Below are 18658 nucleotides of genomic sequence, written 5' to 3' on the forward strand. Positions count from 1 at the left end.
TGTCGCCTTCCGATACACCCACAGAGGAAACACAGTGGAGTCCCCTGGCAGTTAAAGGGTGTGTGTGTGTGTCCTACTACATAAGGCAATTGGAGACCTGGTGAAAAGCTCTATTTGAATACAGTCTAAATATAAGCTAGCCAATGGTGTGTGTGTGTGTGTGTGCGCAACAGGCAGTAAGTGTGTTTCTGCTCCCCATCTCCCATCACAGTAAGTCTCTTCAACCCCAAGGCTGTGTACACTGAGACAGTGAAACAGAGTTGGAGAGAGAAAGAAAGCAAGAGAGGGAAGGAGGGAGCGAGAGAGGGAAGGAGGGAGCGAGAGAGGGAAGGAGAGAGCGAGAGAGGGAGGGAGGGAGCGAGAGAGGGAGGGAGGGAGCGAGAGAGGGAGGGAGCGAGGGAGGGAGGGAGCGAGAGAGGGAGGGAGCGAGGGAGGGAGCGAGGGAGGGAGCGAGAGAGGGAGCGAGAGAGGGAGGGAGGGAGGGAGCGAGGGAGGGAGGGAGGGAGGGAGGGAGGGAGGGAGGGAGGGAGGGAGGGAGGGAGCGAAAGCGAGCGAGACGATCCTTTGTAGCAGCAACAGCAGTATTAGTATGATCCTGAGAGTCATCCATTATAACTCTCCATCAGGTTATATAGAGATATGTCTAGTTGTGTTGGTGGGTAGTGACTATCGCTAAAGGCAGGCCTCCAGTGTGTCTGAGGCGGGTTTCCACTCCCCCACCTGGGGGCCCAGCTACTGCCCAGCTACTGACACCTTACATCCCAGGGCCCATATTTACAAAGCGTCTCAGGAGTGCTGACGTAGGATCAGCTCCCCTCTATCCATATAATCGTATTCATTGTGATCGAAAAGGCATAACTGATCCGAGATCAGCTACTACCCTGCAACACTTGATACATACAGCCCCCTGGTATCTGATCTCCTCTTGATATTACCCATCAGGATCCTGACTCCCAACCCACCATTTTAGGGATCACTTAGTTAGAGAGCTATCCAGCTAAGGGGTGACAAGTTAGACAGTAGAGACAGAGGTGGCATAGTGACAGGAAATCAAAGCCCAGACATCAGACTCTGTCACAGACTCTGTTGTCTCCCTCAGACAATAACACACACCTGTCTTTCTTCACAGGAGGCAGCAGCAAAATACATCCCAGAGAAAAACCCTTACTTAAAACGCTTAACTTTCAGAGAGACTTAGAACTAGCCTGGGTACCAGTCTGTTTAGCTGGCATTCCACTCCTTGTACTCTGTGTCATTGCGAAATCTTTGGCACATGACACAGATTAGAATGACTGAATTTAAAAAAGTACCAGCACAACAGTTATCAAAATGGTCACGGTGAAGAAATATGTTGTCTTATTCTTCCCCTTGGAGAACAGACAGCAGGTTAAAGCTCTTCACAACAGGGAGGACAAGGGGGAAGTATATCCCTCCTCTCATCACAATGCAGTGCTTCTGTAGCTCTTCTCATCTCTTCTCGGTCTTTACCTGTGAACGCTGGCGAGGGGAGAGATGGGAGAAAGGGGAGGGAGAGAGGTGGGGGAGAGAGGGAGAGGAATATCCAACCCTGTCAACCCCTTATAGATGGTCTTCTCCTCTCTTCTCCTCCTCCTATACCTGCGGAACCCCTGGAGGGGACTGGAAGGAAAAGAGGGAGATAGAGAGGGGGGCTGCTAAAGCGAGAGCAGGTGATGGTAGTTGAGGACCCCCTGGTGCGTACCTGAGTCTGGATGCGGTTGAGTCCCCTGAACCAGAGGACCTGTCCCCTACGGAGCTCCATCTCAGCATGGTCAATCTCATCATCCCCCTCGTTCATCTCGTTTTCGGGAACATCCTCCTTATGGGTGCCGTGGCCAGCCTCCTTGAGGAACTTCAGGCGGTGGGTGGGGATGGCTGTGATCAGCTGGAGGAGAGAGGAAGAGAGAATGTTTGAATAAACAGTTTCTCTCACTCAGCACAGTAGGAGTAGTTATTATATTATTATTATAATATTCCAAAAACATGCATCCTGTTTGCAATAAGGCAGTAAATTAAAACTGCAAAAAATGTGGCAAAGAATTATTACTTTATGTCCTGAATGCAAAGTGTAATATTTGGGCCAAATCCAACAACACACCACTGAGTACCACACTTCATTTTTTCATGAATGGTGACGGCTGCATCATGTTATGGGTAAAGCTTGTAATTGGCAAGGACTAGGGAGTTTTTGAGGATAAAAATAAATGGAATGGCGCTAAGCACAGGCAAAATCCCAGAGGAAAACGTGGTCCAGTCTGCTTTACAAAAGACACTGGGAAACAAATTCATCTTTCAGCAAGACAATAACCTAAAACACAAGGTCAAATATTCACTGGAGTTGCTTACCAAGATGACGTTGAATGTTCCCGAGTGGCCTAGTTACAGTTCTACAGGTCTAAAATCGTCTTGAAGATCTATGGCAAGACTTGCAAATGGCTGTCTAGCAATGATCAACAACCAACAATAAAGAATAAATGTGCAAATATTGTACAATCCAGGTGTGCAAAGCTGTTAGACTTACCCAGAAAAACTCACAGCTGAAATCGCTGCCAAAGGTGATTCTAACATGCATTGACTCAGAAGATTGAATACTTATCTAATCAAGATTAGTTTTATATTCCATTTATTTAAACAAATATTTATAATATTTCTTCCACTTTGACAGAGTATTTTGGGTAGATCGTTGAACAAAAATGACAAATCAATTTTATTCCCACTTTGTAACACAAACAAAATGTGGAAAAAGTCAAGGGGTGTGAATACTTTCTGAAGGCACTGTATATACACTCCCCTATGTATTTATTTGGACAGTGAGGCTAAAACGCTTAATGTCTCTATAGTCAACGATTTTAGAATTGAGATCAAAAGTACGGTGTTACGTTCCCCATTTCACCTTTTATTTGAGAGCATGTTTTATCGTTTAGAAACAAATGCACTTTAATCGAGTCCACCCCTTTTGAAAGTGCATCTCATTTAGTCAAAAGTGTGCATTGGGGTCAACATGGTCCATGCCCCAACGATTTGAGGAGGGGAGTCACCTTTATTGTAGATAATAATATAATACGTTTCTGAACACTTCTACATGAATGAATAATGATAAGTGAGAACGTTTCAGATGCACACAGATCATGCCCCCAAAACCTGTCACCTAGGGCTGTCACACTGGCAGTCATGAGTCAAGACCGCAGTAAAAATTCCACTTGGCCGTTGAGTCACGGTAATCTCCTCTTATGCACATGGTAGTAGTACCTAACTCGCTAACAATCGTCAGGTCAGTAATGGCCTGGCACTCATGCCTCTATTGTCCCTCAAACCATATTGACATCAATGCAAAAGCAATCGAAAATCACATCAAAAACACGTATCAAAACTGTATGCATTTAAAAAAAATAAAAAACTCGCCTCACTGTGATTGATCAATTTGAAGAAAGAAATTCTACAACAGGTTGAAACTGAGTAGAAAACATGGTCATTGTGAACGTTGTTTCAAAGCCTAACACAACGACCTGGACAGCGCTTTCTAAGGTGATAATTAATTAAAAACACCATATGCATGTTAAGAGTTTAAGCATAGGCTTATATGAGCCCAGGTCGAAAGAAAAACAGATTTAAAAGAATGATTGTGATATTATACAATTACATAGCCTACACATATTAAGCAAGGCAGAAAAACAGATTTAAAAGAATGATTGTGATATTATACAATTACATAGCCTACACATATTAAGCAAGGCAGAAAAACAGATTTAAAAGAATGATTGTGATATTATACAATTACACAGCCTACACATATTAAGCAAGGCAGAATAACTGTTTTAACATCTTTGATTTATAACTGGTAGCCTAAATTAAACAAATTCAGAGTGAGCCTAAAATTAGGCCGAGTGTGAATTTGTACTTGATTTTGAATAGCCTAGTAATAGGGCATTTTTATATTCCATAAATAATAGGCTGACACATTACCTTTTACATTACCTTTAACTACAGAATATCTCCTTCAGTCCTTTCTCAAGCGGGCAGAAGAAGGTGTGTCAACAGTTAAATGTTTAGTTGTGAAAACATATTACTATTGATGTGCCCGGATAGACTTCGCTTAGTTTCCCAAATTAAGCACTGGGTAGCTGCAGGAACAGAGTTGGAGAGCCCCATGGCATACAGAGTTTGGGCTGAATATCACCTGTTGTTGGTGAGAGGCTGCATGCTCCTCAAACAGTGGTTGATGCATGAAGTGAAATAACCGGAATAACCTACCCAACATGAGTGAAAAATGAACCAGCTGGAAAGTGGCCTCCATTCGCTAATGGAGTGCATACTGATGACATGTGTTTTTTCACCTGCCCCTGTTCCTGCCAATTTGACAATGGACCACTCTAAATATCTAACTAATTTGACCTATCAGCAAAGACCAGATTCAATTGAGAATAGACTGATGAGTGAAAATATGATCACTTGGAGAACAGCATGTACAGCCTGAGGCAAGGAACAGAGTGCAAGCTTTTTTTTTGCAACTTTCTCATATCAAATCAAACTTTTTGTCACCTGCACCAAATACAACACGTGTAGACCTTACTGTGGAACGCTTACTTACAAGCTCTTAACCAACAGTGCAGTTCAAAAAAAAGAGTTAAGAAAATATTTTCCCAATAAACTAAAGTAAAAAATAATAAAAAGTAACAAAATAATGAGGCTATATATCAGTACCGAGTCAATGTGAGGGGGTACAGGTTAGTCTTGCACACATAGGTAGGGGTGAAGTGACAATGCATAGATTGTAAACGGCGAGTAGCAGCAGTGTAAAAAAATAATGGGGGGGGGGGGGGGGGGGGGGGGGTTAGAAGCTGTTAAGGAGTCTTTTGATCCTAGACTTGGCTCTCTGGTTCCGCTTGCCGTGCTGTAGAAAAAACAGTCTGACTTGGGTGACTGGAGTCTTTGACAATTGTTTGGCCTTTCCTCTGACACCGCCTACTGTATAGGTCCTGGATGGCAGGAAGCTTGGCCTCAGTGATGTACTGGTCCGTACACACTACCCTCTGCAGCGCCTTAGATGCAGAGCAGTTACCATACCAGGCGGTGATGCAACCCGTCAGGATGCTCTCAATGGTGCAGCTGTAGAACTTTGAGGATCTGGGGACCCATGCCAAATCTTTTCAGTCTCCTGAGAAGGAAAAGGTGTTGTTGTGCCGTCTTCACGACTGTCTTAATGTGTTTGGACCATGAAAGTTCATTGGTGATGTGGACACCAAGGAACCTGAAACTCTCGACCAACTCCACTACAACCCCGTCAATGTTAATGTGGGGCCTGTTCGGTCCGCCTTTTCCTGTAGTCCACGATGAGATCCTTAGTCTTGCTCACATTGAAGGAGAGGTTGTTGTCCTGGCACCACACTGTCAGGTCTCGGACCTCCTCCCTATAGGCTGTCTCATCGTTATCGGTGATCAGGCATACCACTGTTGTGTTATCAGCAAACTTAATGATGGCGTTGGAGTTGTGTTTGGCCACGCAGTCGTGGGTGAACAGGGAGTCCAGGAGGGGACTAAGCACACACCCCTGAGGGGCCCCAGTGCTGAGGAGCAGCGTAGCAGACATGTTGCTGCCTACCCTTACCACCTGGGGGTGGCCCGTCAGGAAGTCCAGGATCCAGTTTCCACATTCACTTTTAACAAGGCACACCTGTTCATTGAAGATCATTCCAGGTGAAGATGGTTGAGAGATTGCCAAGAGTGTGCAAAGCTGTCATCAAGGCAAAGGCTGGCTACTTTGAAAAATCTCAACTATAAAATATATTTTGATCACTAACACTTTTTTGGTTACTTCATGATGCCATATGTGTTATTTCATAGTTTTAATGTCTTCACTATTATTCTACAATGTAGAAAATAATAAAAATAAAGAAAAACCCTTGAATGAGTAGTTGTGTCCAAACTTTTGACTGGTACTCTATATGCAGGAACACATTTAATTGGAGAACCATCTAATGAGTGAACATGCAAAACATTCTTACGAGACTTTTAAAACAACATACATTCTATTCCCCCCCCCCCCCCCCCCCCCCCCCCCCCCCCCCCCCCCCCCCCCCCCCCCCCCCCCCAATAAGCACAAGTTTTAAAATCAGTAAAAGATTCCTGCATAGCTATAAAATCTGACTGTAGTTTTGACACAGCCAGATCAACAGTCAAGGAAATAGCATACATAATAGTATCACCTGCATATAGATTAAGTTTACCATTTTTACCAGATTGACCAACAGTGTTTATATAAATAGTGAAGAAAACAGGTCCTAAAATTGACCCCTGTGGTACACCTTTATGTAGCAAGAAATTCAGACTCAACCCCATCAATCACGATGGCCTGAGTTCTGTCACAAAGATAATCATGAAACCATGAACAGGCATCAGAACTCAGGCCTATCTAGGACAACTTAGTCAATAAAATAGCATGATCAACAGCATCAAAAACATTTGATGCAGGTCCACAGCAACATGTCTGCTACGCTGCTCCTCAGCACTGGGGCCCCTCAGGGGTGTGTGCTTAGTCCCCTCCTGGACTCCCTGTAAACCCGGATTGGTTTACATTAAAAATACATTTCTCAGATAAAAAAGAGAAAAGTTGTATGTTTACCAATGATTAGAGAATCTTAGCTGGACAAGAAAGTCTTGAAATGGGGCGATAATTATTAAGATCACTACTATCGCCTCACTTATGGAGTGGCAGCTCAAAAGCTGATTTCCATACTGATTTCCTGATAACAATATTAAATACAAAATGACATTGATGGGCGCTGCACACTCAAGCAGACTAGGATCAAATTGGTCGCCCCCTGTGGATTTATTATTGTCTGTTGCTAGCAAAGCATCTCGGACGTATTTTTTAAATAGCCTAAAAGAAAAGCTTTCACTATCATTTATCTGATAATTCAGCAAATTTCTCCTATCAGCATCCAACCCAATATAATTTAGAATAGAATGGTAAAATTCTACATCAACTCAGGTCCTTTACAATTTTTTAAGTCACATGGAAACTCCAGCTCAAACAAGCTATGCTCAATAGGCGGTTGCAGGCCCTGTCTGATGGTTGACATTGAAATAGTTGGTATGGCTATACGTTTGCATAGAACAAAGTGCCATTTGGTCTATCCCCATTAGTAACAGAGGAAGGAGAAGAAATTGGAGATACTTTCCCAAGGTTAGCGCCATAGGGTCTGAGGCCGCAGCCAATGTCAATATGAGGAACTCAGAGTAACCAATGATGGAATGTTAGAAACGGACTTCCATGGGCTTTGGTTGCTATTGCGCAACAGCCCAAGCCCTCTACGTGATTTGAAAACCGAGGGGGTATTCAAGTTTATGGAATTCTCATTTGAACTAAAAGCACTGGGTGAGCAGACCACATACTCCTCTCTTGAGCTAACAATAGCAGAACTAAGAGGAATTCAAACTAATGGGTACAAGATTACAACTGACAACACCCCCAACAGTAACGTTTAGAGAGGATGGGAGATATATGAGTGGGGCTTGGTACGTCTCGGAGTCAATATCTTAACACGGCCTTGAAAGATCGGGTCCAGGCTCCGAGATGGTTTGGGTGGAGTACATCATCCCTGTAGAGTATCTTTTGTTACCCAAAAGTGTCAAAATTGTCAATAAAAGTTAGGCCATGTGAGTAAGACTTTTAAACAGGTTAACATTCACAAGGCCGCAGGGCCAGATGGATTACCGGGATGCATACTCACGAGCATACACTGACCAGCTGACAAGTGTCTTCACTGACATTTTCAACCTCTCCCTGATGCTGTCTGTAATACCTACATGTTTCAAGCAGACCACCATAGTCCTTGTGCCCAAGAACACCAAGGTAAGCTGTCTAAATTAATATCGCCCCATAGCCCTCACATCTGTAGCCATGAAATATTTTGAAGGGCTGGTCATGGCTCACATCAACACCATCTTCCCAGACACCCTGGACCCACTCCAATTTGCATACCGCCCCAACAGACCCACAGATGGGGCAATCTCTATTTCCCATCCACACTGCCCAACGCCTATGTGAGAATGCTGTTCATTGACTACAGCTCAGCCTTCAACACCATAGTGCCCTCCAAGCTCATCACTAAGCTAAGGACATTGGGACTAAACATCTCCCTCTGCAACTGGATCCTGGACTTCCTGATGGGCCGGCCCCAGGTGGTGAGGGTAGGCAACAACACATGCGCCACTGTGACCCTCAACACGTGTCCCCTCAGGGGTGCTTGCTTAGTCTCCTTCTGTACTCCCTGTTCACCCATAAATGTGTGGCTGTGTACAAATCCAATACCATCATTAAGTTTGCTGAAGACAACGGTGGCAGGCCTGATCACTGACGACCATGAAACAGTCCATAGGGAAGAGGTCAGAGACCTGTTAGCGTGGTGTGAGGACAACAACCTTGCACCACACAAAGGAGCTGATCACGCCCACATTTACATTGACGGGGCTGTAGTGGAGCTGGTCGAGAGCTTCAAGTTTCTCAGTGTACTCATCCCTAAGGATCTATCATGGTTCACACACAACACAGTCGCGAAGGCACGACAACGCCTCTTCCCCCTAAGAGGACTGAAAAGATTTGTCATGGACCCTCAGATCCTCAAAGGGTTCTACAGCTGCACCATTGAGAGCATCTTGACTAGCTGCATCACAGCTTGGTATGGAAACTGCTTGGCATCTGACCGCAAGGCGCTATAGAGGGTACTGTGTATGGCTGGGGCCGAGCTCCCTGCCATCCAGGACCTCTATACCAGGCGGTGTCAGAAGAATGCCCCAACAATTGTCAAAGACTCCAGCCTCCCAAGTCATAGATTGTTCTCTCTGCTACCACGCGCCAACAAGTCTGAAACCAACAGGACCCTAAACAGCTTCACCACCAAGTCATAAGACAGCTAAATAGTTAGTTAAATAGTTAACCTAATAACTACCCGGACTATCTGCATTTACCCTTTTTGCACTAATTATATGTTCATATGTATCTCAACTACTTTGTAGACCTGCACATCGACTCCGTACCCCATGTACAGTACATAGCTAAGTTATCGTTACTCACTGTGCATTTATTATTACTTTTTAAAATTATTTCTCAATTTTCTTTCTCTCTGCATTCTTGGGAAGAGTTTTCTACACCTGTTGTTTACGAAGCATGTAATGAATAGAATTTCATTTGAGTATACCATTAAAGAGCTCGGACTTGAAAATAACACCTTGTCTGATCTAAATGTAATCGGTCCACTGGTTTCTCCTCCCATCATATTTCTTGGCAGGCTCATGCATTAATAATGTTTCATATGAACTTAGAGTGTACAAAAAGATTCCTAATATTAAGTTGCACCCACTTTTGCCCTCAGAACAGCCTCAATTCATCAAGGCATAGACTCCACAAGGTGTCGAAAGCGTTCCACAGGGATGCTGGCCCATGTCGACTCCAATGCGTCCCACAGTTGTGTCAAGTTGGCTGGATGTCCTTTGGGTGGTGGAGCATTCTTGATAAGGTTGAGCGTGAAAAACCCAGCAGAGATGCAGTTCTTGACACACTCAAACCGTTGTGCCTGGCACCTACTACCATACCCTGTTCAAAGGGATTCAAATATTTAGTCTTGCCCACTCACCCTCTGAATGGCACATTCAATCCATGTCTCAGTTGTCTCAAGGCTTAAAAATCATTATTTAACCTGTCTCCTCCCATTCATCTACACTGATTGAAGTGTATTTAACAAGTGACATCAATAAGGGATAATAGCTTTCACCTGGTCAGTCAATATCATGGAAAGAGCAGGTGTTCCTAATGTTTTGTATACTCAGTGTATATCGGTTCAGTAACTCAATTAAATTAATGGTCTGAAATTCATTAATTTAAAGCATTCCCTCCATTTTTCCCAGCAATAATGCCACTTAAGCGCAAGCAAGGTCATTTCCCAGGCCCAAACTAAAGAAAGGGTTGTCCACAGAGAACTTACTAAATTACTGTAATTCTATGGTGTTGTCAGCATAGAGATACATGGGCCTCCCAAGTGGCGCAGGGGTCTAAGGCACTGCATCGCAGTGCTAGCTGTGCCACTAGAGAGTCTGGGTCGATTCCGCGACCGGGAGACCCATGGGGCGGAGGACAAATTGTGGAGGGCAATTGGCCCAGCAACGTCCGGGTAAGGGGAGGGTTTGGCCGGCAGGGATGTCCTTGTGCCATCGCGCACTAGCCACACATGTGGCGGGTCGGGCGCAGTGCACGCTGACACGGTTGCCAGGTGTATGGTGTTTCCTCCGCCACATTGGTGTGGCTGGCTTCTGGGTTAAGTGGGCATTGTGTCAAGAAGCAGTGTGGGTTGTGTTTTGGAGGACGCACTGCTGTCGACCTTCGCCTCTCCCGAGTCCGTACGGGAGTTGCAGCGATGAGACAAGACAAACTACCAATTGGATACCACGAAATTGGGGTGAAACAAGAAATAAAGAAAAATACATTTCAATTACTATTTATATTGAATGGTTCTAGTTAATTAAGTGGTTGCTAGCCAGTTTGTCTTCATGTGACTGTTTTTAAGACATTGGTTGGTTAAGCAGAGAGATATGGTAGGATTCCCCAACTGGTAGCCCGTGGGTGGTTTTATTTGGCCACCAAAGTTCTGAGCAAAAATAAATAAATAAAATACATTTTTTTTTTTTTTTTTTCATTGTTGCACATAAAAGACTGTAAAAACACCAGGAAACCAGCTCCAGGTGATTTTAATTTAAGACATCTGTTCCCAATTATTCCCGTGTGTAATAGAGAGACACATGCCATTTGGGATGCAGCCTAAAACAAACTGCAGTGTCAGTAGAAGGGTGTCAAACTTTCTTGCTGTATCATTCCTTAGGGTGGAGATATAGATACTAAGGTGCCGCGTTATGTTCTCTTGTCTGCATTTCAAACAAGGTACGCTTATGTAACAAGTCATGATGACTCAAATTCATTTAGTCACCTCTGAACGATTATGCTTTCAAAGACTCCCACACACAGACAAACACAGAAATGTATATGCATGCACGTACACATGCTGGAGGGCATCATCATGTAATATTTTAAAATGGGTGATTCAAGCCCTGAATGCTAATTGGCTGACAGCCGATTAATTATAGGTGGATACAGGGAGACTTACACTAGCTTGTTCTACCTGGTTTTACAGAGAGATCTCTCTCTCTCTCTCTCCGCCTCCAAGCTGAATTCAGTGTGGGGAAGCTCGTCTTTGAGGGTACAGGCTCCTGTCTATAGACAGTATGAGACCTCTTTCTCTGTATATATGAGTCTGTGGGTGTGAGTGTGTAGGTGTAAAGTGAGAAGAGCGTGTGTCTTTGAACGTGTGTGTGTGAGTTCATGCAGATGGAGAAGTGTGTGTGCGTGTGTGTGCGTGTGTGTGTGTGTGCATATATATATATATATATATATATATATATATATATATATATATATATATATATATATATCGCAGAGGGAGTATTGTGCTGGGTTCTCGTCCTCTGGGGTGTGGGCAAATGTGGGCCATGCTGCTTTCATGTGCGCCAGCGCTCATTACCACAGTGACGTATGTGATGGTAACCATGGAATGCAACTGCTTTGTCTTCCTGAACCCGTCTCAACTTAGCAACAGTTCACTTGCACCTATAGTACCAGCTGCCTCACGCACACACACACACACACACACACACACACACACACACACACACACACACACACACACACACACACACACACACACACACACACACACAGAGATTGTTTGTGTGTCTTACCTGTCCCCAGAGCAGCTCTCCCACTCCAATGAAGACACACCAGAGCCACTGGTCAATGCTCAGAGCTGTGCAGGAAAAGGGCTTTCCTCCAAACTGGACAATGACAATCTGAGACAGAGACACAGAGTGAGTGTGTGTACCTGTAGATCTAATAGACACTAATACAGATGGAGAAACAGTGTGTGAGAGAGAGAGTGCATGTGGTGTGTGTGAGTGTATGCCTGGTTGTGTTTGAGTTCGTTTTAGTCCTCATTTGGACTAATATTCCAGAGTGCTTACACATAAAAGTGCAATTTATAATACAATCACGTTCACATATAACACACACTGTTACAAACAGACATACACTGACGTATTGACCAGATAAATACTCTTGACAGTCTGAAAATATAGATTGATAGATCTACCCTAGTCTGCACAACCTTCCAATTTAGTATATTTAAATTGTTCTAAAGTATTGTTTGAATTTATAAAGTATATTTAAAGGTTTCTGGTTTGCTCAGATTCATTTATCTATTTCTTCATTGCTCTGAATCAAAATGTTATTTTGCCTATTTCTCTTTTCTGCCAGAATGACTCAGATGGTGGACAATCTATTCCTAGTATTGACTGAACGTTTGTCTCTTAACAACTGAATACTTAATAAGAAGTGGACCAATGCAGCTGCCCTGCGGTACTTCAAAGCATGAGGGAAAGAAAACGACCAATTGATCAAGGCGGACTGTTTTCTGACAGTTAGATATGACTGTACCCAATTCAACACTGCCTCCTTAAACCCATGGTGCAATATTTTTGTCCAAATTATTTCATGATCTGGAATCTACAAATATTACAACCTGCCATTATCCATAGCATTGAGCCAATGGTTAGTCATGTCAACCAATGCAGTGGTTGTGGATTGGTTTTTGCGATAAGCATGCTGATCGGCTGTGATCATTCTTTTCCATGTACTCCCATATTTGTCTACTCACACCCTCCAATATCTTACTGAGTGAAGGGAGTTGACTGATTGGTTGACTATTGGCAGGAATAATGTGTTCTTTTTATTTGTGTTGTAACCTTTATTTGACTAGGCAAGTCAGTTAAGAAAAGTTATTTACAATCATGGTCTACACGGGCCAAACTCGGACGACGCTGGGAATCCCAATCACGGCCGGTTGTGATAGAGTCTGGATTTGAACCAGGTTGTTTGTAGTGACGCCTCTAGCACTGAGATGCAGTGTCTTGGACCACTGCGCCACTTGGTAGCCTCAAATGGATGGACACAGCTTAGCATGGACTTTTCCCAAGGTTCCAAAGAAACCCCCAAAGATTGTGACCAATCAAATATGTATTTCAGTGGAGCTGCAATCCGGGGAGCAGCATAGCAAAGTAAAAAAATTTCCATAAGATCATAACCTGTAGATTTGCCATTTGGTATGGAAGTTTTTTATTTATTTGAGAAAACACCTCACCCAGGTCATCATCAATCCATGGAGATGGATGAGCCCCAACTGTACTCTTTCTTACTGGGGCATGATGGTCCATTACCCCAGTGAGCAAATCAATAAAACATTCTGTAGCGTGATTTAAATCATCCTCTAGATAAGTCCGCTCCCAGGGTACAGCAGCCAAATCATTTTAAAATTGCTCATGATTTAAAACATATTTTTTCCCTCTTGACCACAATCTTTGGGGGTTTCTTTGGAACCTTGGTGTTCATGGTTATCGTCACAATATTATAGTCTATCCAGCCGACAGGCATTGATCTGGCCTCTAAGCATTGCAATGGTATATTATAGAATATCAGATCAATGCATGTGTCAGAATAGTGACACGTCTTGGTTGACGATCTAGTAGTGGCATTAAGCATTTGCTTCAAACCACAGCTCTCAGCATCTCTCAATAATTTAGTTCTATTTGAATTATTCTGATCCAATTGATATAAAATCCCTAAGATAAATATATCTCTGTTACTATGTGTGGCCTGGTCAAACCCAGTGCCTATGTCATCCAGATAAGACACCTTTGAGCTAAGAGGTCTGTACACACATCCTATCAATATGGGTGCCTGGTGAGGCAGATGTACGAGGCTATAGTGTATCTATTTGACACACATTAAGGTCATCCCTAGGGCTGTAGAGGTCACAAAATATTGTCTACCGGTGATTGCCAAGCAAATAATTGTCAGTCTCACGGTAATTGACCGTTAATTAGCATAAACACACTTAGCATCTCCTGGCTTCCAGCCTATAAGCCACTGATGCAGACCTTCGTAACATACATTTCCCTGATCTGGCTATGCCATATGGCTGTGGGCTACGCTAGTTCATTTAGTAGACCAGATTTGGATAGAATTCCATGGCATTATTTTATAGTATGAAGAATACAAGTGAACAAAGCTGAATAAAATAGGAATTTGAGGGAGTGCGCACATCCGGCTATACTGTGTTGAGCGATTAACAAAGAAATAGGTCCCCCTATAGGCTTAATTTAGAGTTCTTAATGTAACTTGTTCTACAAACGTTGGGCTGTATGTTTTGATTCTTAATACATTGTAAAGCTGCATGATGCGACTAATGATGATTTGAAAAAAGCAAACAGGTGCCGAGTTTGAAGGTAGGTCTTGAAATGCATCCACAGGTACACTTCCAATTGGCTTAAATGATGTCAATTAGCCCTATCAAAAGCTTCTAAAGCGATGACAATTTTCTGGAATTTTCCAAGCTGTTTGAAGGCACAGTCATCTTAGTTTATGTACATTTCTGACCCACTGGAATTGTGATACAGTGAAATAATCTGTCTTTAAACAAAGTAGATGTTCTAACCGACTTGCCAAAACTAGTTTGTTAACAAGAAATTTGTGGAGTGGTTCAAAAACGAGTTTTAATGACTCCAACTTAAGTGTATGTAAACTTCTGACTTCAACTGTAAATATAGTAGGCCTGGCCTATAGAAATCTGATGGCATCCTCCTCTTTTTAAGAGGCCATCACTCTGTTTTCTCTAGCAATTGCATAGCCTTTAGAAATATTGCGCAACATGAACTCATTGGGTCTCATGAAGTGTTTGATTCGATTTTCGATTACATTTGCATTGATGTCAGAGTGATTAGAGGGACAATAGAGAGCTGAGTACCAGGCAGTTAAGCAAGTTTGGTAGGCTACTAATGTCCATCAGCAGCATCAGAGTTTGTAGAAGCCTAATTACTGTGACTAAACAGTCACGTGGAATTTGACTGCCTTCATGACTCGTGACTGCCGGTGTGGCGGTAATAGGCTCGCCGCAACAGCCCTAGTCATCCCTCCACTTGAAAGGTATAGGATTCTGAATGTACAACGCTTCACCTCCATCTCTATTCCTGTCCCATCTACATTCATTTGCCCATCGTTAACGGATGCATCCAAATGCGTTTCGGTTAAAGCTAGAATGTGAACGTTATTTATGTTGACCAAGTTCAAAACCTAATTTATTTTATTAGGAAGGCTACATACAGTACATGAACACGGGCTATATGCAGCCCTTTCCTTGTCAAGTGAAAACCAGTAGAGCATGTATTTGTTGTAGTTGAAGTCGTGATGATACACTACAACACACAAGCTCAGGTTTGAACGACGCTTTAAAATTGCCAGGGAGTGATTCTAGAGTCCCAATGCAATTGCGTTGCCCGTTGACGTAAAGTCTATCCATCACCAAGGAGACTCGTTAGTTCAGGCAATGTTTTTTGTTTTCATGATGGGATACAGTTTTTTTTCTTTCATTGATCTCCATGGGGAAGTGATCATTCACTCCAAAAGCAGTGCATCTGAGTTCTCCGCCCCTACGCTTCACCATCTCCTTTCCTTGTGTGTGTGTGTGTGTGTGTGTGTGTGTGTGTGTGTGTGTGTGTGTGTGTGTGTGTGTGTGTGTATATATATATATATATGGTGTTTGTGAGTGTATGCATATTTGTGTGTCTACAGTATGTGTGTGTTTGTGTGTGTGTGTCTACAGTATGTGTGTGTACCTGCAGGATGAAGGTTCCCATAACCACGCTACAGAAGATGGGGTTACGGTAGATGGCCTCGAAGACGTTCCTCTCTCCGTGGATCTTCCTGGCGTTGATCTCGTTGAACAGCTGCATCATGACGAACACGTTGAACACGATGGTGTAGTGCTCCGACGGTGGTGAGTGAAGAGGCGCGTTACGCCCGCTGTCAATATTAAAGAAGTTCTCTCCTGGGAAAGGGGAAGAGCAAACAGGATAATATATTTCAATTTTTGTTTAAGCATACTGTCTCGAGATTTCAGCGGGGTCTGACTCTGTGTGTTCCAGCGGGGTCTGACTCTCTGTGTGTTCCAGCGGGGTCTGACTCTCTGTGTGTTCCAGCGGGGTCTGACTCTCTGTGTGTTCCAGCGGGGTCTGACTCTCTGTGTGTTCCAGTGTGTGACGGTCTCACCAGCGAACAGCAGGGTGAAGATGATGGTGAGCTGGTAGACGGCATGACCCAGGATATTCTTCATCATGGTGCGGGAGATCAGGGGCTTGTTGCGGCCGTACGGCTTCCTCAGCAACAGGGACTCGGTGGGGGGCTCGGTGGCCAGAGCCAGGGATGCCAGCGTGTCCATGATCAGGTTAACCCACAACATCTGCACTGCTTTCAGAGGAGAGTCCTGGAGAGAGGGAGGAAAAGAGGGAGGATGGAGTGGAAGCGTGAGAGACAAAGAGAGAAAGCGAACGAGGGTGGGAGAGAGAGAGGTGGTGTTGAAAATGAATTTCAAGAAGGATCAAAGGGTAAGTGTGTTACCTGTGTGATGCAGGCACCAGTGAAGGCCACGATGACAGCCACCACGTTGACAGTGAGCTGGAACTGGAGGAACTTGGAGATGCTGTCGTAGACGTTGCGGCCCCACATCACAGCCTTGACGATGCTGGTGAAGTTATCGTCAGTCAAAATGATGTCAGATGCTTCCTTAGCCACATCTGTACCGGCAATACCCTATCAGGAGACAGAGATGGTGTTGTTCGGTTTATAGGGATGATGATGAGGCTGATGATGATAGAAATGGCCGTGATCGTTCCCATTGTTTTTATATACGTTATTACATATTCCCTTTAGGCCTATTAACAATGAATTACATTTATATAGTGCTATCGATTACATCTCAATTGCTTTACATTGTATGGGGAACTAACCTAATCCACCACCAACGTGTAACACCAATCTACTGTGCCAGGCTGATAACGGCAGCCATTTTTTGCCAGATGTGACCTCAGTTCGGCCGGCCGTAATAATAAAGGTTCAATAAAAGTTGCAGTCAGTCAGGGACATGAACCAGCTACATCATTGACAGCTGACGAGTGGTGAGCGGTTCAGCACAAAATGGCTGCCGTGCATCAGCCAGGTGGATGAGAGTGAGTAACCAGTACCCACAGTGTTAAGTGTCAAAGTTTGAGTCCCCGTGAAAAGAACTAGCAAGCAAACCGCCTGCATTTCATTACATATTGGTACTGCATTCCACCCCTTTAACATCTGCCCCTTTCTCCTCTAAATAATGTGAGTCAATTAACTTTGGAGAAAAAAAAGGGAAGGAGACAAAGTCTAGCTATTAAAATGTATTTCATCTCTCCGCGACCCTTCGTCTACACAGAACATTTGGGGCCACTAATACCCGAGGCTATATCATTATCCTTTCTATTTTCAATTACTGTGCTTTTAATTTTCATTCTCTTTCCCTCAAAGCTTTGTTGAACTCACTTAGGCCATTTTCCTCATTACATACAAGGACAGTGAGTGTTTCATGAAGATCTATGTGGGACTATAGACTCTCTGTACCTAGTCAGTGTTTTCCTCAGTTTTCTATCAGACACAGTGGTCAGATAGTCTGCCACCATGTACTGTCTGTTTAGAGCCAAATAGCATTGAAGTTTACTTTGATTTTTTGTGGTGTCTTTCCAATCTGTGATATATTTTTCTTTTTGTTTTGTGATGATTTCGTTGGGCCAGATTTTCTGAGTGCTGTCATGAGGCTCTATGGGTTTGGTTTGGGTTTGTGAAGTGAACCTCAGAACCAGCTGGCTTAGGGGACTCTTCTCTGGTTTCATCTCTTGACATTGTAGAGCTGTGTGGTGGAATGTTTTGGGGTCACTTGTTTTTAGATGGTTGTAAAATTTGCTGGCTCTTTTTTTCTATTCGAATGAGGGGGTATTGGCCCAATTCTGCTCTACATGCGTTATTTTGAGTTTTTCTTTGAACTTGCAATACAGTCTTGCAAAACTCTGCATGCAGTATTTCAATTGGATGTTTGTCCAATTTGGTGAATGACTTAGAGAGTGGACCCCATACTTCACTGCCATATAGAGCAATTGGTTCTATAACCGATTGGAACATTTTGAGCCAGATTCTAATTGGAATTTCGATTTTAATGTTCCTTTTAATGGCATAGAATGCTCTTCTTGCTTTGTCTCTCAGCTCATTCACAGCCATGTGAAAGCTACCTGTGTTGCTGATATTTAGTCCTAAATATGTGTAGTTTTTGGTGTGTTCTAATAGAACTGTGTCCAAATAGAATTTAGATTTCTCATCCTGATTTCCGGACCTTTTTTGGAATATCATTATATATATATATTTTTTAGGTTAACGGTCAGAGCCCAGGTCTGACAGAACCTGTGAAGACGATCTAGGTGCTGCTGTAACCCCTCTTTAGTGGGAGACAGCAGCACCAGGTCATCTGCGTACAGCAGACACTTGATTTCAGTGTTGTGTAGGGTGATACCAGGTGCTTCCGATTCTTCTAATGTTCTTGCCAAATCATTAATGTAGATGTTAAATAGTGTTGGACTTATTGGGCAGCCCTGTTTCACTACCCGTCCCTGAGAGCAGAAGTCTGTTTGCTTG

General features: G+C 43.5%; 1 protein-coding gene across 10 annotated transcripts in view; it reads right to left on the reverse strand.

Annotated features, from left to right (window-relative positions):
- Nucleotides 1-18658, reverse strand: part of LOC110493206 (plasma membrane calcium-transporting ATPase 1) — a 162759-nt gene that overhangs the window by 19508 nt on the left and 124593 nt on the right. For all 10 annotated transcript variants that reach the window (XM_036950054.1, XM_036950060.1, XM_036950055.1 and 7 more), the window contains 5 exons: nucleotides 16568-16759; nucleotides 16220-16433; nucleotides 15787-15998; nucleotides 11803-11910; nucleotides 1721-1903 (listed from right to left, as the gene is read on the reverse strand). In XM_036950054.1, the coding sequence (XP_036805949.1) occupies nucleotides 1721-1903; nucleotides 11803-11910; nucleotides 15787-15998; nucleotides 16220-16433; nucleotides 16568-16759 (909 nt within the window). The remainder of the gene's footprint in view (nucleotides 1-1720; nucleotides 1904-11802; nucleotides 11911-15786; nucleotides 15999-16219; nucleotides 16434-16567; nucleotides 16760-18658) is intronic.

The sequence above is a fragment of the Oncorhynchus mykiss genome, chromosome 17 (genome assembly GCF_013265735.2).
Source record: "Oncorhynchus mykiss isolate Arlee chromosome 17, USDA_OmykA_1.1, whole genome shotgun sequence".
Classification (NCBI taxonomy): domain Eukaryota; kingdom Metazoa; phylum Chordata; class Actinopteri; order Salmoniformes; family Salmonidae; genus Oncorhynchus; species Oncorhynchus mykiss.